General features: G+C 36.2%; 1 protein-coding gene across 1 annotated transcript in view; it reads right to left on the bottom strand.

The window, feature by feature from the left end:
* Nucleotides 1-189: 189 nt before the first annotated feature.
* The window catches only part of LOC142334932 (protein MFI-like), a 23,337-nt gene continuing 1,385 nt past the window's right edge, over nucleotides 190-22,141 (bottom strand). Inside the window, exons 2-7 of the mRNA XM_075383261.1 lie at nucleotides 20,163-20,382; nucleotides 18,572-18,630; nucleotides 18,078-18,260; nucleotides 16,965-17,155; nucleotides 16,584-16,639; nucleotides 190-403 (exon numbers count right to left, since the gene is read on the bottom strand). Coding sequence (XP_075239376.1) covers nucleotides 246-403; nucleotides 16,584-16,639; nucleotides 16,965-17,155; nucleotides 18,078-18,260; nucleotides 18,572-18,630; nucleotides 20,163-20,382 — 867 coding nt within the window. The 3' untranslated portion in view covers nucleotides 190-245. The remainder of the gene's footprint in view (nucleotides 404-16,583; nucleotides 16,640-16,964; nucleotides 17,156-18,077; nucleotides 18,261-18,571; nucleotides 18,631-20,162; nucleotides 20,383-22,141) is intronic.

Here is a 22,141-nt window from a genome sequence, read left to right as displayed (position 1 = left end):
GGAAATCATAGAACTACTCTAATTGACAATAGAATCATAACTGTTTGGCTGATCCGAAATTATCTCATGTTTTAATCCGAATTTTTTCAATTATGCAGGCAGAGAAACAGGTGCACCTATTTGAATGTGTGAAGTTTGCACGAGTTGATAAATCATATAGTAAGTAAGGTAACTTAATTTACTTAGAAACCAAAAACACAAAAAATTTAAATTATATCAAAAATTTAAAATTTTGTTTCAAAACATTAGTTGTGGACCGTGTATGAGAAAGTTCTGGCTGAAGTTAGGAACTGATGCGCCAGTGGGTCTGGCTGTGCATTCTGCAGTTTTGTCTCCCTATGAACTGTGAATTCGCACGCATCTGTCTCATAGGCACTCTTGTGACGCGTCTCATCTTGTCGTTCTCAAACACAACAACAGGAAGTTCAGCTAAGAATGCGCCATTTTTTTCTGCGACCCGATAAAACACATCTACATCCCGCAATAATATAACAGAATTGTACTATACGCTGCCTATGATGTTACTTTGCACTCGTTACTTTAAAATACCAAAGTTGAGAAAATTCTTTTCTCTTGGTCCCTGAAAATGTTCACGCCGTTTTTTATAATTCTTACAGTTTTCAGCATACAAGATCGTGCACTTATTATGGACAGTAAAAAAAGAAACACTGAATTTCCAAAACCACATTAGATAATAAGATAATCGTAATATGGAAAAGGTAGTGAAATTTTACTAAGAAGTATACAAAATAACAACATAAATGCTTATTAATGTACAAAGAAAAGCAAAGTAATGCTAATCATTAAAATCTTTTCGTTCCTTTTTGAGAAGCCAATAACCCTCCAAGAAATCTGACCATGTATTACAATTCTTGGATCCCTCAGAAACTTATTCGAAAATTTTTTGTTATTTTGCTCTCTTTTTTTATGTGCAGAAGTTTAGGTTCGGTGAAATTTTGACAGCCCACTATAATTGAAGTTCGAAAGAATAAAGTATTTTTTGTCAACAGTTGACAGAAAAACGGCTGAGTTTTGTAGAGGGTTTTATAGAAATCATTATATCAGTAATTATCAATTCCTTATGAACAACTTATTGTAAGGTTTGAACGGGTTTTACATCTGACGCAATTTTGCTAAAAAGCCATTTCACGTGTTTGTGACGGTTTTTTTCTATTGCACAAAATAGTTCTCTGATTTTCCGAAATTTTCCGGTTATTTACCTGAGGGCGAACTTGCTTCTTCCTCCCATTGCCACACTTCAACGTTAATAATTCAGTTTTGAAACTCTTAACTTGTCAAGTTGTCTCATTGAAATTTTTAAATATGTTTCAGTTGGCTGATTCAATTGTCCTGTTACATATACTATCGTCTTCGTGAAACGATCAAATCAATGTGCCATAGGCATTTTGAATTAACTCACAATTTGCATTAATATAATTGTTTTTATCATTAGCGTATAAATTAAATAAAAACGAATCCAACATAATACCTTAGGGAACAACTATATCCATTTTTTTTCCATCGGAGGATAAATTTTTTAATTGGACTCTCTGGTATCGATCTAAGAGATAGCAGGAAAGCAGTTGTTTTAATAACACCATGTTTGATCGAATAAAACATGGTGATCAATTGAATCAGAAGCATTTGGGTGGTCTATGGAGACTGCATCAGCGTTTTCATTCTTTTTACTTCCAACCATTTCTCTGAGTAGTACCAGTATGTCATAGGTAACGTTTGTTGTGAAGACAAATTGATTTTCGGCTACAAATCTTGTTTTATTTAAATAATCAACAATTTGACCTGCTACGAGTCTTTCAAAAATCTATGATAGAGCATGTGTTATTGACTATGGCCTATTGTTAAATGCATCTTCGAATGAGTATTTTTTAAATAAGGATTTTACAATTGCTAACTTGAACTCAGATGGGAATTGTTGGTTGTTTATGATAGCATTGAAAAGAAAACTTATTGGTTCTGATAAAATATTAGCAGCAGCTTTTAGTGCCTATGCCGGAATAGATAAGGGACCCAGGCTTTGTTTGGATTTAAGTTAAGAGGACTATTTAAGTTAAGTTAGATTACAATCAAAACGTAAAACATCTGATATAAAAGGATCCACGTTGGTATTGATGTACAGCGTGTAAAATGTTTTTCATTTTTTAGTTCTACAAACAATGACTTTGCCAAGCCTCAAAAATTTGTGAGAGATTTCAAGAGATTTACTGTAATAGTTATTATATGGTTCATCCTATGATGTCCTCCAATTTACCCGATTAAGATGTTATGCAGAAGCTTACACAAATAAATAATAAACTCAATTAGATGCTACAATCCCTAAAAAGTCCGAAATTAACATTTGGGTTTCGAAAAAAACATGAAACATTTGGGTTTCGAAAAAAACATACTCCTAAAGAAATCTGTTTTTACCTTTCAGAAACATAAGTTCAAACAATAGACCAATTAATAGTACTTCTAAGATTCAGAGGAGGAAGAGGCAAATTTTTGGAACAGAACTCACAAAAGCAAACATGCTACGGCTGCATATATACAAATGCTTTTGGAGTCATGGGATTACCATATTACACAATTACTGACATTTAAGAGTAAAAATCTAGCTTCGGTCACATTTTCGTATTTAATGCAATTAATGTAAACTTCAAAAATTAGAAAAAAAACCATACGTTTACAACTTCAGGTTAATCACACTGTTATTTTGTTGAAAGAACTGTTATAAGAAATTGTTGATACAAGGTTTATAAACACATTTCCTACTCAAATGTACTATGCCAGGGATATGACTCTCAAATACTACTCACGCAGCGAAATTAATTGAAAAAAGCCTACTTTCAGAGAAATTGATTACCTCCCCACCAAAATTCCTAATTTTATAAATATATATGCATAAATATTTATATATATATATATATATATATATATATATATATATATATATATATATATATATAAATAGCGAAAAACTTGACTATGTTTGGTGTTTTTCTCCCGAGCCGGATACATATATTTTTTCAAACTTTTTGCCCTATATATATAGGGAGTAAATTCACACCGCAAAATGGAAGTCTAACACAAGAGTCTCTTGTTTTCAACTTTTGAATGAAGAAAAAACCTTCCATCAGACTTCATTTTTGTGAATTTCTTAATTTCATGCTCCGATGGCCAGCAGAATATTTTTTATCAAAACAATTTATAATTTTGAAGAACCAGTTACCCTGCAGTTATTTATCACAACCGTTTTTAATAGGAATTTGTTAGAGCAATAGAGGTTCAATTTGAAAAAAATTCTTGAAATATTTTGCGATCAAATATGCTCCTGTGTCAGTATTAACATGCAATTTTTGGGTACAAAATTACCTGCAAGTTTAAAAAAAAACAGACCATGGAGTCAGACAAACAATTGAACAAGCAAGTAAAAGCCACCTATAAGGGCTCCGTCGCTCACTCTTCAGCAACGACTGAGCTGATAACTGGAGTGAAACCAAATGAGGGTCCCACTTTCAATAAATTTGCTTCCAAACTAAGCAACTTAGCAGTATCTAATTTGACAAAGCATAAAATTAAACAGTCGCCCTTAATTAGCAGCTCACTGGAAAACACGGTTTCGACAGGGAAAATGCTCGTCTGTAATCCTTATCACTTCATAACTGAACCCTCTCATTTGCATCTCTCTCCAAGTGATTTTTGAGCGGCACAAATTATCAAGCTACGGTTTCAGCTGAACGATAATGAGGAAAAAATGATGCCCGTGCTGTACTTCCGTTACACTAGATGTTCTTGACGATCATAAAGTCTCTTAGCATAGCTAGGGTTACATAGTTGGCCTTAACGATCAATTGAAAGAACAGATAAATTAAACGCACTCATTTATGCTAAGCTCTGTACCGTATGCGAACAGAAAAGTCTGCTAACCGAAAACAACACTAGGCGAGAAAACATTTACTTGCAAAATTTTTTGAAGGTAATCACGTTGCCATGAGGAAAAAACGATGCCCATGCTGTACTTCCGTTACACTTGATGTTCTTGACGATCATAAAGTCTCTTATCATAGCCAGGGTTACATAGTTCGCCTTAACGATCAATTGAAAGAACAGATAAATTGAACGCGCTCATCTATGCTAAGCTCTGTACCGTATGCGAACAGAAACGTCTGCTAACCGAAAACAACACTAGGCGAGAAAACATTTATTTGCAAAATTTTTTGAAGGTAATCACGTTGCCATGAGAAAAAAACGATGCCCATGCTGTACTTCCGTTACACTTGATGTTCTTGACGATCATAAAGTCTCTTATCATAGATAGGGTTACATAGTTGGCCTTAATGATCAATTGAAAGAACAGATAAATTAAACTCACTCATCTATGCTAAGCTCTGTACCGTATGCGAACAGAAAAGTCTGCTACCGAAAACAACACTAGGCGAGAAAACATTTACTTGCAAAATTTCTGAAGGTAATCACGTTGCCATGAGAAAAAAACGATGCCCATGCTGTACTTACGTTTCACTTGATGTTCTTGACGATCATAAAGTCTTTTATCATAGCCAGGGTTACATAGTTGGCCTTAACGATCAATTGAAAGAACAGATAGATTAAACGCACTCATCCATGCGAAGCGCTGTACCGTATGCGAAGAGAAAAGTCTACTAACCGAAAACAACACTAGGCAAGAAGACATTTATATGCCAAATTTTTTAAATGTAATCACCTCACAATGAGGAAAAAACGATGCCCGTGCTGTACTTCTGTTACACTTGATGTTCTTGACGATCATAAAGTCTCTTATCATATCTAGAGTTACATACTTGGCCTTAATGATCAATTGAAAGAACAGATAAATTAAATGCACTCATCTATGCTTAGCTATGTACCGTATGCGAACAGGAAAGTCTGCTAACCGAAAACAAAAACTACGCGAGAAGACATACTCATGCGAATATTTTTTAAGTAATCTAGCTGCCATGAGGAAAAAATGATGGCCGTGCTGTACTTACGTTTCGCTTGATGTTCTTGACGATCATAAAGTCTTCTATCATAGCTAGGGTTACATAATTGGCCTTAATGACAATTGAAAGAACAGGGAATTAAACGCACTCATTTATGCTAAGCTCTGTACCGTATGCGAACAGAAAAGTCTGCTAACCGAAAACAAAACTAGGCGAGAAGACATTTACTTGCAAAATTTTTTGAAGGTAATCACGTTGCCATGAGGAAAAAACGATGCCCATGCTGTACTTCCGTTACACTTGATGTTCTTGACGATCATAAAGTCTCTTATCATAGCCAGGGTTACATAGTTCGCCTTAACGATCAATTGAAAGAACAGATAAATTGAACGCGCTCATCTATGCTAAGCTCTGTACCGTATGCGAACAGAAACGTCTGCTAACCGAAAACAACACTAGGCGAGAAAACATTTATTTGCAAAATTTTTTGAAGGTAATCACGTTGCCATGAGAAAAAAACGATGCCCATGCTGTACTTCCGTTACACTTGATGTTCTTGACGATCATAAAGTCTCTTATCATAGATAGGGTTACATAGTTGGCCTTAATGATCAATTGAAAGAACAGATAAATTAAACTCACTCATCTATGCTAAGCTCTGTACCGTATGCGAACAGAAAAGTCTGCTACCGAAAACAACGCTAGGCGAGAAGACACTTACTTGCCAAATTTTTTTAACTAATCACGCTACCATGAGGAAAAAAACGATGCCCGTACTGAACTTCCGTTACACTTGTTGTTCTTGACGATCTTAAAGTCTCTCTTAGCCAGGGTTACATAGTTGGCTTTAATGATCAATTGGAAGAAAAGATAGTTTAAACGCACTCATCCTTGCAAAACGCTGTACCGTATGCGAAGAGAAAAGTCTGCTAACCGAAACAACACTAGGCGAGAATACATTTACTTGTCAAATTTTTTAAAAGTAATCTTCTCGCCATGAGGAAAATACGATACCCTTGCTGTACTTCCGTTACACTTGATGTTCTTGACGATCATAAAGTCTTCTATCATAGCTAGGTTTACATAATTGGCCTTAATGATCAATTGAAAGAACAGATAAATTAAACGCACTCATTTATGCTAAGCTCTGTACCGCATGCGAACAGAAAAGTCTGCTAACCGAAAACAACGCTAGGCGAGAAGACACTTACTTGCCAAATTTTTTTAACTAATCACGCTACCATGAGGAAAAAAACGATGCCCGTACTGAACTTCCGTTACACTTGTTGTTCTTGACGATCTTAAAGTCTCTCTTAGCCAGGGTTACATAGTTGGCTTTAATGATCAATTGGAAGAAAAGATAGTTTAAACGCACTCATCCATGCAAATCGCTGTACCGTATGCGAAGAGAAAAGTCTGCTAACCGAAAACAACACTAGGCGAGAAGACATTTACTTGCCAAAGCTTTTAAATTAATCAACTCGCCATGAGGAAAAAACGATGCCCTTGCTGTACTTCCGTTACACTTGATGTTCTTGACGATCATAAAGTCTCCTATCATAGCTAGGGTTACATAGTTGACCTTAATGATCAATTTAAAGAACAGATAAATTAAACGCACTCATTTATGCTAAGCTCTGTACCGTATGCGGAAAAAAAAGTCTGCTAACCGAAAACAACACTGGGCGAGAAGACATACACTTGCCAAATTTTTTAAAGTAACCAAGCTAGCATGAGGAAAAATGATGCCCGTACTGTACTTCCGTTACACCTATTGTTCTTGACGATCTTAAAGGGTTACATAGTTGGCTTTAATGATCAATTGAAAGAAAAGATAAATTAAACGCACACATCCATGCGAAACGTTGTACCGTATGCGAAGAGAAAAGTCTGCTAACCGAAAACAACACTAGGCGAGAATACATTTACTTGCCAAGTTTCTTAAAAGTAATCTTCTCGCCATGAGGAAAAAACAATGCCCTTGCTGAACTTCCATTACACTTGATGTTCTTGACGATCATAAAGTCTCCTATCATAGCTAGGGTTACATAGTTGGCCTTAATGATCAATTGGAAGAACAGATAAATTAAACGCACTCATCCATGCGAAGCGCAGTACCGTATACGAAGAGAAAAGTCTGCTAACCGAAAACAACACTAGGCGAGAAGACATTTACTTGCCAAATTTTTTAAAATTAATCAACTCGCCATGAGGAAAAAACGATGCCCTTGCTGTACTTCCGTTACACTTGATGTTCTTGACGATCATAAAGTCTCTCTTAGCCAGGGTTACATAGTTGGATTAATGATCAATTGAAAGAAAAGATAAATTAAACGCACTCATCCATGCGAAGCGCAGTACCGTATACGAAGAGAAAAGTCTGCTAACCGAAAACAAAGCTAGGCGAAAAGACTTTTACTTGCCAAATTTTTAAAAAGTAATCACCTCGCCATGAGGAAAAAACAATGCCCTTGCTGTACTTCTATTACACTTGATGTTCTTGACGATCATAAAGTCTCCTATCATAGCTAGGGTTACATAGTTGGCCTTAATTATCAATTGGAAGAACAGATAAATTAAACGCACTCATCTATACTTAGCTCTGTACCGTATGCGAGCAGAAAAGTCTGCTAACCGAAAACAACACTAGGCGAGAAGACATTTAATTGCCAATTTTTTTAAAGTAATCACGCTGCCACGAGGAAAAATCATGCCCGTGCTCTACATCCGTTACACTTTATTTTATTGACGACCTTAAAGTCTCTTATCATAGCCAGGGTTACATAGTTGGCCTGATCGATCAATTGAAAGAACAGATAAATCAAACGCACTCATCTATGCTAAGCTAGGTAGCGTATGCGAACAGAAAATTCTGCTAACCGAAAACAACACTAGGCGAGAAGACATTTACTTGCCAATTTTTTAAAATGTAATCACCTCACCATGAGGAAAAAACGATGCCCGTGCTGTACTTCTGTTACACTTGATGTTCTTGACGATCCTAAAGTCTCCTATCATAGCAAGAGTTACATACTTCGCCTTAATGATCAATTGAAAGAACAGATAAATTAAACGCACTCATTTATGCTAAGCTCTGTACCGTATGCGGACAGAAAAGTCTGCTAACCGAAAACAACACTAGGCGAGAAGACATACACTTGCCAAATTTTTTAGAGTAACCATGCTACCATGAGGAGAAACGATGCCCGTACTGTACTTCCGTTACACTTATTGTTGTTGTCGATCTTAAAGTCTCTCTTAGCCAGGGTTACATAGCTGGCTTTATTGATCAATTGAAAGAAAAGATAAATTAAACGCACTCATCCATGCGAAGCGCGGTACCCTATGCTAAGAGAAAAGTCTGCTAACCGAAAACAACACTAGGCGAGAAGACATTTACTTTCCAAATTTTTTAAAAGTAATCACCTCGCCATGAGGAAAAAACGATGCCCTTGCTGTACTTCCGTTACACTTGATGTTCTTGACAATCATAAAGTCTCCTATCATAGCTAGGGTTACATAGTTGGCCTTAATGATCAATTGCAAGAACAGATAAATTAAACGCACTCATATATGCTTAGCTGTGTGCCGTATGCGAAGAAAAGTCTGCTAACCGAAAACAACACTAGGCGAGAAGACATTTATTTGCCAATTTTTTTAAAAGTAATCACGCTGCCATGAGGAAAAAATGATGCCCGTGCTGTACTTCCGTTACACTTGATGTTCTTGTACAATCATAAAGTCTCTTATCACTTTTCAGTAACATCCCAAAATCAGCGAGAATGTACGCTTTCAACCAAAAAAGCAGCTAAAATCAGAGACGATACGAGCAATATTTGCACAAACATAACGATATGGGTAATCATTTCATACCGTTTTCATTGATGGTGTTCAATGCACTTTCAAAAGCACTGGAAAAATTTTGAATTAAATTGCCCTAACTTGTTGACCATTCAATAGTCCTATGTTTGGTAATTTCAATCAGTTGCGATAGCTTCAAACCGAATTTCCGAATTGAAATTCCCATTTAGAAGTTTTGAATTACATGAACAACTCTTCAACAATCAAAAACAGCTGTCTACAAAACTTTTTAAACTGGAGGGGAATTTTCTTCAAAATTGAGTTTTTGTCGCAACAATTAACCGAATAGCACTTAGCGTTTTCGGGCTCTTATATAATTTATTTCATAAAACAGAAGTCATTTTCAATGCCAAATTCAAAATCTTTTCAATCGCAGTTCTCTTGTGGCTCGAATGTGTCAGTTCAACACATATAAAATTTCACTGCAAACCATATTAGGCATCAGATTAATTACTCCATGCTGCAAATCCTAAGTTTTCGGCATCAAACAATTAATGTTAGCAACGAAAGTAGTTATTTTTCGAGCTGTTATTGTTCTGCCATTTTTCGATCGCATAACATAAATTAACTTCTTCTGCCCCGAAAACAAATCAGCCGAACCAAAATTTGATTTAACTGAGTCTGCCCAATTTTTTTACTCAGACATTATTTAACCAGAAGAGCGCAAAGCTAAAAACAAGATATGACGCAAAACTAAAAAGCCGAACCAGTTTGTTTACAACATTTTTTTTTCTTATTGAATGAAAATATAGGGTTCTGTGATACATATGATTATCTATATTTATCGAAATCTCTATGTGTACTAAATTATCAGTTATCCTCTATTTTAATAATTATATCATACAATTTATAACTAAGGTCATGACTTTTTATTATTCACGTATTAATATATTCCCGCTAGTCTACTAAATTATTTCATATTTTTTTCACAGTATTTTGTTATAAGTAATCATAATTTCGAAAAGCATTCTGAATTCAAGTTATCATTGTAAACGCTCTTCATTCTCAGAGACAATTTCTAGATTGGATTCGCACCGCGATTTCACTAAATAAAAGTAATACTTTCCGCGTAAATTCGGATTCTCACCGCAATTCCATTATAATTCTAAGACAACGCATTCGCAGTGCTAAGACAACTCTAATTGCTAAACGCAGCTACGACATGGCGCAGTCAGCATTAAAGGACAGTGGCAAATCTCCACTCGGAATTCAACCCTTCTGGGGAAAAAGCAACTCTAGAGCCTCCACTTTGATGGTTATACTGGAGGACGCAACTCAAAATCGCAATTCTTGCCCGTGAAGGCATTGTAGTGGACATTCTCCTGGCTGACCCTCCAGATCATGTCATTTTGCCCCCCGAACCAGCATATGAAGATGCAGTCGAAAACCCTACTGCACAATCCGAACGAGATCGACGCACTCGTATTGAGCAGGCAAAGACTGCGTGGAAAAATCACTGCCAACGTGTTGCGGCGGTAGGCATCCTATGCGGAGATAATCCATGGCAACTTTGCGATTGAAAAGCATCTACACTGATGTATTTGAGTTTGGGAACGGAAGGGCGACGAGTATTCAACTCTAAAAACTCGACTGTTAATCTTGACGACATTTCAACACGGAATCTTTGGGATGTCCTGAATAAAACATTCATTCGAATCCATAATATAACGGTCGACCGATATCTCTTTCTTAAACGGAAACAGCAAAAGGGGGAACCGATCGAAAAATTCTACGGCCACCTTAAAGAACTCTCTGAGAATTGTGATCTCAGTGAAAAAGGGGATACAATTATTAGAGACGTTTTCATCGCAAATATGCAAAATGAAGACATCCAAAAAGAACTTCTCAAAGAAACGGTAGATCCTGATAAAGCTTTAGCAATAGCAATCAATATTGAAATGGGTACTCTTAATCAACTTAAATTGAACGCAAACAAAACTGAACTCAATTCAACAGTTAATCAAGTACAACGGATGCGCATCGCGAATACTACTCCCTTTTCTTCTATGAATACTACTGCACGGAAAAAGCCCACAACCTGTCACTTCTGTGGAATGAGTTGGACCCCAGAGCACCGCAATAGATGCCCAGCACGCGGGAAGAAATGCAACAACTGTGGTATTGAAAACCATTTCGCAAAGGTCTGCCGGAAACCTAAAGACCCCAACTCTTACCCAAAACCGAAGCCAAGAGTTAATAATGTTGAAAACCATGATCAAACTGAAGATGTTAATCAAATCTTGGCTGATTTTGATCCTGATTTGGAATCAAACTACTCATCGGATGAAGACAATTGTGTAGCTTCAATATCTTTGGCAGACTCTACAACTTCTGTAGAAGCAATTAATCTCCCTGTAGTGTTTGGAAACACAGCAACAAACGTTCTGGTGGATTTGGGTAGTGTATGTACACTAATAAATGAGTCATTGGCGGATTCAATCATCTCCCAAGATCTAAACTCGAAGTGGATACGCGAAGCGATTCCCAAACAATTGAAAACTTTCTCTAACGAACCCATTCAAACGCTAGGTATCCTTCAAACGTCTATTCGAAGCAACAATTGGTACGCGAATCCTATAGAAATTCAAGTAGTGACGGATGGTCATCGTCCTCTATTGGGTAGAGATCTCTCTCCTGCTCTTGGTCTTTCTATCAAACAATCTAATAATCAAATGACAGTTAATCAGGTAGATCACGAATACTGCCCAATCAAAAAGCAAACCGCAACTGATTTTTCTGATCTATTCTCCCGAATTGGTAAGTCCAAAGTGCATACAGTTCGTTCAAAATTTCATCGAAATTATACCCCATCACAACAAAAAGGCCGTCGTATCCCCATAAATTTATTAGACAAAGTATCTGATGAATTGAAAAAACTTTCAGAACAAGGACATATCGAGAAATTGCAGGAATGCTCTGACAAGAACTTTATTTCCCCGATTGTAATCACAGTTAGAAAAGACCAGTCAGTAAAGTTAGCTCTTGATTCTAAAGTTCTGAACAAAGCTATTCATAAAAATAAGTACCAGATTCCCAATATAGATAGTCTTATTGATTCGATTTCACAACATATTAACAATTCTAATCCTGGTGATAATGTTTATTTTTCGACGATTGATTTAAAATTTGCATATAGTCAAATCAATTTGCATCCGGATACCGCACGCCATTGTAACTTTAATATTATTTGTGGCAACGCAACAGGTACGTATCGCTTTAAAACGAGATTTTATGGTCTTACAGATATGCCAGCAGAATTCCAGACAGCGATTGATTACACACTGGTTGGTTTTTCTAATACCTACTGTTTTCTCGATTACATAATTGTAGTCAGCAAAGGCACTAAGGAATCGCACCTCAAATACCTTTACAAATGTTTGCAGAAACTCGATGCTGATAATCTCAGAATTAATTTAAGCAAATGTCACTTAGCAAAACATCAGATAAATTGGCTTGGTTTTACATTTTCGCAAAACGGCGTTAAACCTATAAAATCAAAAACCGCAGCAATTGCAGACATTAAAGCACATAAAACACTAAAACAATTACGATCATTCTTAGGCAGTGTTCATCATTTAAGCAAATTTATTCCCAATCTTGCTAAAATTTGTCCTCCTCTCCGACTCCTATTGAAGAAAAGTGAAAAATTTATTTGGACTGATATTCACCAAAAACATTTTGAGTATATTAAAACCGTAATCGCAAACGCTACAGAGAATACTCATTTTAATCCACCATTGGAAACGCAAATCAAATGCGATGCATCTCGCCAAGGACTAGGCGCTGCGCTTGAGCAATTGGATTGTGACGGGTGGAAAACGGTGGCTTTTGCATCGCGCTTTCTTAATAATACTGAAAAACGTTACAGTATAAATGAATTGGAACTAATTGGTGTGGTTTGGGCCATCGAATATTTTAAATATTATCTTTTTGGAAAAAATTTCACAGTTTTGACAGATCATAGAGCACTTCTTTCGGTTCTAAAATCTCATCGTTCAAATAAATCCTATAATAGCCGGTTAAAACGGTGGATTGATCGTTTGTTGCCTTTCGACTTTGATATAGAACAAATTCCTGGTACTAGAATGGGTTTAGTCGATTATATTTTGCGCCAACCAAATCAAAGAGCAAAAAGTATCACTCAATATGATGAGAAATTCATGGTAGCAACAATTTCCCGCATTCGCGACGCAATTCCATCATTTTTCTGTCAACCACATAAAATTCCTTTCCATAAGCAGCACACTACCATCACACGGAATTTACAAGTAATTACGCCGCGCGTCCACTCTTGCAAACCTGCTAAAAGTAGCACGCATATTTCAAATGCCTCAAAAAATTCATTCACTACTCGAGCAAAAGTAAACAATTACAATTCTAAATTCATTTCTGCTTTTAATTGCCACTTGCTTCAAAATAATACTGCACCCGCAGCCCAAATCCACTCACAAAATTTTAATTGTAATTCTATCACAAATCTTGATCATCAAAAACATCACATCACAATGTCTGCAAATGAGTCGCCTTAAAACAGCCCCACAGCATCCCCACAGACTCCCTGAGTGACGTTCCGCACTCAGTCAACCCCCATAGCAACTACTAGTACAAGTCACAGTAACACCCAGGCCTCATCATCACCCGACAATCAGGATATCGTACTTTCTCGGGAGGAGATTTTCGAAAACAACCTTAATCAGTTGTTTACCAAGTCCTTCCTTGCAGTCCTCACTAGCAAGGATGCGGTGTTAAAAGAGATCCGAGATTGTGTCATTCAGGACGACGAGGCTCGATGTAAGGAAGTCGGTCATTATGTCCACTCCTTTTGGAAAGACCTTCATGTAAAGTCTGGCTGTTTGTGTGTCAACCAACGCGTCGCCATTCCCAACTCCAGTAAGGAAGCTGTATTGGAATCAATACATATGACACACCCAGGTAGTTGGGGAATGATATCTCTCTCTCTCTCTCTCTCTCAATATGCATGGTGGCCATACAGGCATAGTGAGATTTTGGCCAAAATTTCAGATTGTGTTCCGTGTACGGATATTGGTAAGAATCTCAAACCTATTATCCCAAAATCTAAATGGTATCCGCATAAGGCTTGTTAAGAACCTAATGAAGAAATTCAGATTGACTTTGGGGGTCCGATACTAAATGATCAAGATAAAAACATATATTTCCTAACATGTATAAACCGTTATTCAAAGTATCCGACAGTTAGAATTTTTGAAAAAGCTAATGGCGCAAATGTAGTGAAATTCCTTCGAGATTATGCATATACTCACGGCATACCACGAAACATACGTTTAGATCAAGCAACTTGTTTGGTTGGTAAACAAGCTACGAATTACTGTAATGAAAATAATATTAACATTATTGATGCTCCGGTCGGCGATCATAGAGCTATTGGATTAGTGGAGCGAATGATCCAAACAATAAAACGCCGTTTATCTTGCATGAAAGCTGACAAAAAGACACATTTTCAACATCCAAAGCCATTAAACAAATAATTTCTGCTTTACGTTTAACAAGGCAGAAAACTACACAGATAACACCGTTTGAAGCTCATTTCGGTCGTTCTGAAAATACTCCTTTACGGAATATTAGTACTACTCCATCAAGTCTAAATCTCACTTATGAAAAAATCGTTAATCACTATTTAGATGCTGATACAGTTCCCGCCGACGAATTCCTGGAGGCAGCTGAATGGGTCAACCCAAACCGAAGTGACACTGAGATTGAAAAGAAAATGTGTCAGGCATCATTAGACGCGGGCTCCCGTTATCGAGATTCAGATGATAAGGAATCTCGATTGATTACCCACCCAAAACTCACAGACCCCATTCCCCGGACAGAGAAGTCTCTCAGCGTCAAACTAGCTCGGAAACTCCCGAACAAAAATAGAGCGAAGAGGCAATTAGCTGGCCTCTATGAGGTCCTTAAACCAGGATCATTCGTAACCAAATCATCACCTACGACGACGATAATTAACGAACCTGGACAATCTCCAGTAATAGTTGGCGATAGCGATTTGGCCAAATTTGGAACCAAAGCAGAGCGATCAACCAATCTTTGGATGTACGCGCAACGACGTCCCGCACCTTATGAACAGACGACTGAGAAAAAGATCGCGAAACACAGTAACGATTTGAAAAAAACAGAAGAGAGGAGAGATAAAGATTCGCCATTGCCACCGTGACACTACTTCTGTAGTTTCCTCAGTAAATTCAAATGTTTCGCACGCTCTGACAGTCCGAAAACCCGTTAAGCCACAACCTAAACGTCGTCGTCAAATAAATTTAACTGAGCCAAGCGATATGGCAACGACCTCTCCACAACAATTAATTTCCATTGTACCTGCTCCGCCGGCGCCTACTACACGAGACCATCAGGAACCACCCATGTTTTCCGCCTCCCAAGGTCAGATTGAAGGTCGTAAAAGAAAACGGACTCAATTTTACGGCTTCACAGACGCAGATATCTCCCCAACAAGTTCTTTGGCTTCAAGTAGTTCGGCTAAACCAAAGAAACGCAAAACCAAAAAGGGGAAGAAGACTGAAAATTCTGTAGTAGCGCTAATTCAGGATGCCGAACATTCAAGAGTCCCATCACCACCACGGCCGGACATTCAAATTGGACAGATCTCACCACCAGATCCTCGAATCAGGTACTACGAATACGAGCAGGAACGTGAGTTATCAGTCTGGGACGCTGAAAATGAAATTTAGTGAAACAATTAAAACTTTGCAAACTCTTTTAAACTCCTTCATGTCAATTTTATTATGTATTCGCTTTGCGAATCCAATGTTAAATGTGTACGTTAAACTTAATTTATTTCATTTGTTTCTCAATTTCTCATTTAAATTTGTTCTTGTATTTGCTCCGCGATTCCACTTTCTCATGTGAGTGATGTTATTGTATTTACTCCAATTTGGTTCATTTGCATGTTAAAATTATACACTGTATTCGCTTTGCGAATCCACTGTTATTAGTCTTTTTGTTCATTTAACTTAACATTTGCGGCACCTTTCCATTCATTGTTTCTGCTTCTGCACTCATCATTTCATCACTTCTTTTTGTTGATTCTTAAATTGTAAATAAATTTTCAATTTTTCTGTCATGGGGGAAATGTGATACATATGATTATCTATATTTATCGAATACTCTATGTGTACTAATTTATCAGTTATCCTCTATTTTAATATTTATATCATGCAATTTATAACTAAGGTCGTGACTTTTTATTATTCACGTATAAATATATTCCCGCTAGTCTACTAAGTTATTTCATAATTTGTTCACAGTATTTTATTATAAGTAATCATAATTTCGAAAAGCATTCTGAATTCAAGTTATAATTGTAAACGCTCTTCATTCTCAGAGACAATTCTAGATTGGATTCGCACCGCAATTCCACTAAATAAAAGTAATACGTTCCGCGTAAATTCGGATTCGCACCGCAATTCCATTATAATTCTAGGACAACGCATTCGCAGTGCTAAGACAACTCTAATTGCTAAACGCAGCTACAACAGGTTCCTCGAAGAGAATTTGTAAGTGAACAAAAATATTTCGTAGAAACCAAGATCACGCACAAATCACTGGAACGCATTGATATACTTATTCAGGAAAAACCTGACTCTCCCTTTCCCCAATTATCAAAGAAACTTGAAATGATTAGTTTTTTTTATTGCTATATGACATTTCAAGAAGAAAACGGCGTTCAAATGAGAAAAAATAGTTTAAGATTGGTAAATTTCTTACCTTTGTTCTCGACACCTGAGGATGTCGAGGCAATTGCTTTCCAGTCGTCAAGGTAGCTGAAACAATCCAAAGTTTGAAGAGAATGCTGTATATCTAATCAATCACCCAATATAGATCAGAGGACAATTCAACCAAGATATACGAATTTTATATGCACTAGTTTTCTCGTATTTCTTGCCTTAAGTATAAAAATTCGACAACCTTTGTTCAACACTACTAGAACTGATTAAAACTTTTGTTCAGCTAATGTAACGTACGCGATATAAGCGCATGGTCTACATCAGAATTTTTTCAGCTCATATAACATAATCAAATGCTCATGATCTTTATTATAAATACAATAATGATATCCTTGTTAATTTATGTTTGTTTTCAACTCACTCGTCAAAATTGAGAGCGTTAGTCCACCCCAGCAACTCATCCACTTCCCACTCGTCAAACTGGTCCACGGATGAGTGGGAGGGGAAGTAGGGACTCCTGTCATGAGGAAAGGCACTGCTGCCATCTGTCGTTGCTCCAGCTGTCGCTTCTATCATTTGCTCAGCCAAAGCCATCACTTGATCATTCTTCAACTAAAAACGCAACAAATTTTACCAAAACACGCAATTTATACTTGTTTTAGGGTCACTAAGAAAAATATACACTAAGAAGAGAGTCTGGCCCTTCACTCTTTAAACTTAATTTATGCCATCAGTCAATTCTGCTCAAAATTATAAAGTGTACTCGAAAGAGATAGAATATTTGTTGCCAGATGGCAATTTTGGTTTGAACTTAAAATTGAGATAGAGAGATCTGGGACCTCAGCCTGAAGATTTCGATTTCAGTCAGGCGCTAGGAATTGACGGTCAGTCAGAAATTCAAGGATGAGATTTTTTAACAGATGAGGTTACCTGCATGTTGCATGAGACGTCCGCGTTAAAGTCGACTCAATTTTTGATCATTACCTTCGAGGTCACCATACGACTTTAACGACTCATGTGTTATTTATTCATTTCCGCGCCGACTTCTTAAAACTGAGTCTGTTCGCTTTTTATTCATCTTATCGGATTCAGTCCGATCTGTTACACTTTTAGCTTTTTTTATTTTTCAGCCGGTTCAATTAATTAATTATTTCAATGATGTTTCTTTAGTACAAGCCGCTAATTTCTTTTATAATTTAGTTAATTTTTAAAGTTTTTTTGACAGTTTTTTTTATCTATTTGACATTCTACTTAAACTCAGATAGGTAAGATTTTCAAGCCGACTTTTTCTTGCCACTCAGTCTATCTTCAGATCAATTTATTTGTTATTTTTTGTGTAACTATTTCTTCGGACCTCGGCCTGTGTAACTCGCATAAAATCATTTCTCTGTTTCAGCTCATTTTCTAAGCGTTCTCACTTAAATTGAGAGAGCAGTGTCGATTTTTACTTGAGGGAAAGCATTCAACCCGCGTCGTTTCTGTCCTCGGATGTTATATATTTCGACAGGTCTCAATTTGAATATGAATAGCCTACCTGGTCATTCTCATCTTTACACTTGAGCATTTTCTGCTGGTAGAGTTTCCTCAGCCAGTTGATTTTTTTCTCCTTCCTTCTTCTCCTTAAATCGTCAATCTTCATCAACCTGTCATGATGTTGTTTATACAATTTTCGTGATGTAGAGTAAGTAGTTTGATCAGAATCAGCTTGCTGGATGCTCTAAAATTGTAAGCTCAAAATTTTCAACTCTGAAGAACAATGTCCTGCTCATAAATAAAGTTGCACAAAATTGAATAAAATTTTTGTCATTAGTATTATTTCAAAAACTATGGTTTCAAACGAAAGTTCAGATACCTCGGGAAAATAGAATTGTGAGTTTGTTGGTCATAGTTTGTTCACGGCAGTAAGTATCATGGTGAAAGAATTCACAATGAATTTAATCCCTGTCTTGGTATCCTCTCATATAGTATTTTATATACAGCTATTTGCGATGCAATTTGCACTGATAACGTTGTAGATTTCTAACATACCCTGTCTGTGATTAGACGCCATCCGTTGTTTTCAAACCTCTTGTACCAATCAGGAGGAACTGAAGCACGTACAAACATCAACAACAAGAACCGCGCGAGTCTTTGTTTATCAAATAAAGTTCCAACATGCACCTCAAGAATGTCAAAATTTTTATTTGGAATCAAAGAAGTGTTTCTTCGGATTAATACCAAAATTTGGGTTCTTAAAAGCAAAGGAAAATTGCGGTATAACTTTTTGTTATAAATGAATTATTGAATAACCAGCAAAAAAATGTTTTCAAATGAAGCTAATTGAGGTTCTATAAATAATGCAGAAAAAGTAGAATTCGCAAGTATTTTTATTCTAGGTCACAGGCGCTTCTAACAAAACAAGTTTTCCTGTTTTTTTACTTGTTGGAAAAATTGGAATACAGATCAGTTATTTTCAAAAAATTGTCTTTTTACTTATATAAGTTTTCGGGCGATAGACGACGATATTGGTTCTATATCTGAATCTATTCTGATATTGTAGCTCCTTGATTCAAAAAAATCAAAACTGCATGGCACTAATTTAAAAAATTATCAATATACATTTTGCATTAATCTGTTTAAAAAAATGATATTTTATCCAACTAAGAATCTTCTCTGAGATACACTAAGCAACATTTGATTTTAAATTTTGAACAAAAAGCAAATGGAAGCACTACGTGGCTAATGTTTCAGTAAATTGTGCATTTTGTGGAAGGAATCGAGAGACTAAAACGTGTCAACACTTTTCACGGTTCATATACACCTTTCGACGCAATTTAGTTTCAAAAAAGTGGAAATTAGTTCGTTGGAACGGTTTAATTTTTGTCACGAACATTTGCAGATACATATACACCTTTTTTGAGCATGTAATTAGCCTAAAAATTTGTTTATTGAACTTTATTTGTAATTAATTGAGAATAAATTCCAAAACCTAACTGCTCTTGTGAACAATGCTGTGGTTAATTGTAAAACCACTTATTGTCTTATTAATCCACTAATAGTATCAAGAATAAAATTTCTGAAATTAATAACTAATTAGGTTTTCTTTCTTTTCGGTAATTATGTACTGTAACCGTGGTAAATAGCGACGTGGAAATGAGTCAATTATAATGTGAAAACGATTGACCAAATATTGTCCCAAGTTTTCACTCTAGCCCTCAAATCACGCTTTGTAAAAGTGAAAGCATCCAATTTTGAAGTTGGTCATAAACAAAAGTTAGAAACACTTCTGACTTGTTTTGAAATCTTTCTATCAAAGTCTCCATTTTTTACTAGTCTGGGAGGGTTCAAGAGATTTTTTCGACAGATGCTTCTGTTTTACCATAAAAATGGCCATACATGTTCCCTTACCTAGCTTAAAACAAACCATACACTAGACCTTACTGACCACAAAACTGACCATTTGTGGTACCTATATAATGTATCTTTCTAGCCACACAAGGAACCAAATATGGTACCTTAGTAACCATAGAAGGTACCATTTTTGCTACCAAAAATCCGCTTCTTGTTTTGAATAATTTTAGCAAACTTTTGGAAGCGGTTAATTTATGTAAGAAAGGTTTTAAAAAAATGTCTGCATCACCTTCTCCGGGTTTCAGTCTCTGGTCATCTCCAACTTTGTTGTTTTGCTCTCTAGCTGGCAATTTGTGACTAGATCTGCTCACATAGTTCTTTGGGCTGTTGGCACACATGTCCACAACTGGGCTGCGTGTGAACACTTTGTAGTAAATGTTTGGAGGGAACTTCTCTCCTGCTAGACGAAATCGAATGAAGGCACCAGAGGCCGCGTCCAGTAGCTGTGCCTGACAGCAAAAATTATTACAGGATTTATTTCTTGAATTGAGATATATTAGATCATTTATTTGCTACAAATGATCCCTGAGTTTATCTAAAAAAACTACTCTTGGCACATTGTTATATCTCAATTATTCAAAAAGTCAAAAGAATTGTCTCAAGTTGATTTGGATTGATTTGCAATTTTTGCATTAGATTATTACCTTAAATTTTAATTTCCAAATGTTGCATGAGAAGTACAGTACATTTGCGCAATCAGCAATTGAGAGACATTCAAATAGGTCGGAACCTTTCGAGTGATGTCTCTTTTCAAGAACATTGAACAAAAAGGGGCAAAACCTGAGGAGCTATATTACTGGCCCCTACCAGAATTGTTTCAAAAGGTATACGTTACCTTGTATGTAATTATCCCAAAGCTGATGTTAAAACAATGGAATTTCTATGTCGAAAAGCGTTAACAATTTTTTTTTATTATTTTGATGTCCAATTTTGATCAGCCTTGAATCTTTCACACTAGCGTTATCAAAGAGTTTTGATTGTCTGTAGTCTTCTTCAGTAAAAATTTAAGCTCGGTATTTCTAGCCTCTCCACCACTTAAAACCTTTTCTAATTCAAATTTCTTCATCGTATCATTCAAAAAATATTGTGGTGCATCTTCTCTAAGAACTTTAGAAAGCACCTTAGTTTGTTCATATAGGTGAAGTTCCTGTGTGTTTAAATTGTTCAGGTCTTCGTTGACCTTCGAAACGTTTTCAAAATTTCGAAAACCATAAAAAAACCAAAATATAAGATAAATAATATAATTTTTGGACAAGAGTACAAGAGTATTACGACTGAAAACATTTTGAAACTGTAAAAGCAATTTGTTACACGTTTCATTTTTTTGTCGTTTATTCTACATGATCGGCAAAAAAAGTTGCATAGTGCATTTCTATAGACGCCATCGGTTTTTAGAATTGTTTCCAAAACTTAATTTTTTCTTGATTAATTTTCAGCTCATTTCCTTCCATCCAGTTGCATTTTTTGAGATCTTGCTCAACGTTTTGCTGTCTTTATTTTAGAGAGCAGTATCTTGACGTATCACCGGCAAACAATTTTCTATTGTCACTTTTCACAATCAAGGGGAAAATCCTTAACACGAATTAAAAACAAAATTGGTCCGTTTCATGGCTGTTGCTTTTGATTGAAAAGTTCCTATAGAAAAGAACTGCTTTTTTCATTGAAGTTTGATTCCAGAAGACCAAAACATGGACCTCGAACATTCTTAATTCCCAATTTGTAGGTAATATCTTATGTTCGACGGTATCAAAGCTTTACTGAGGTTTTCTATCATTTTAGCATTTGCTTCTATAGAAATCCGTTTGCTTCTGAACCCATGCTGATTAGGACCTCGAACATCATTTTTTCGTTAGAAAATTTCAAAATGCGCCTAAAAATTATTTTTTCAACCACTTTGCCAAGTACCGGCAAAAGAGTCTGCAATTGGTCTGCAATTGTGTGAGTCTACTTGGCAAATTTTTTTAGGAAATGGTATCACCCTGGCAACTTTTAGTGTTTCAGGAAAATACGTGATATAAAACGATTAGTTAAAAGCGTCACATAAAATCTCACAGTTAGCAGGAATTACAGTTTCCAGTATTATATTACTTAGCTAAAACATATCGGCAGATTGTTTGATGTACAGACCTTTTTTTGTTCTGTAAATTTCAGTGGAAGCGGTCTGAGAAATTACAAAAGTATTCTCAATATGCTTCATATACTTAAAAA

This window comes from Convolutriloba macropyga, chromosome 2 (genome assembly GCF_964194025.1).
Source record: "Convolutriloba macropyga chromosome 2, txConMacr16.3, whole genome shotgun sequence".
Lineage (NCBI taxonomy): Eukaryota > Metazoa > Xenacoelomorpha > Acoela > Convolutidae > Convolutriloba > Convolutriloba macropyga.
This window is presented reverse-complemented; position numbering and strand designations above follow the sequence as displayed.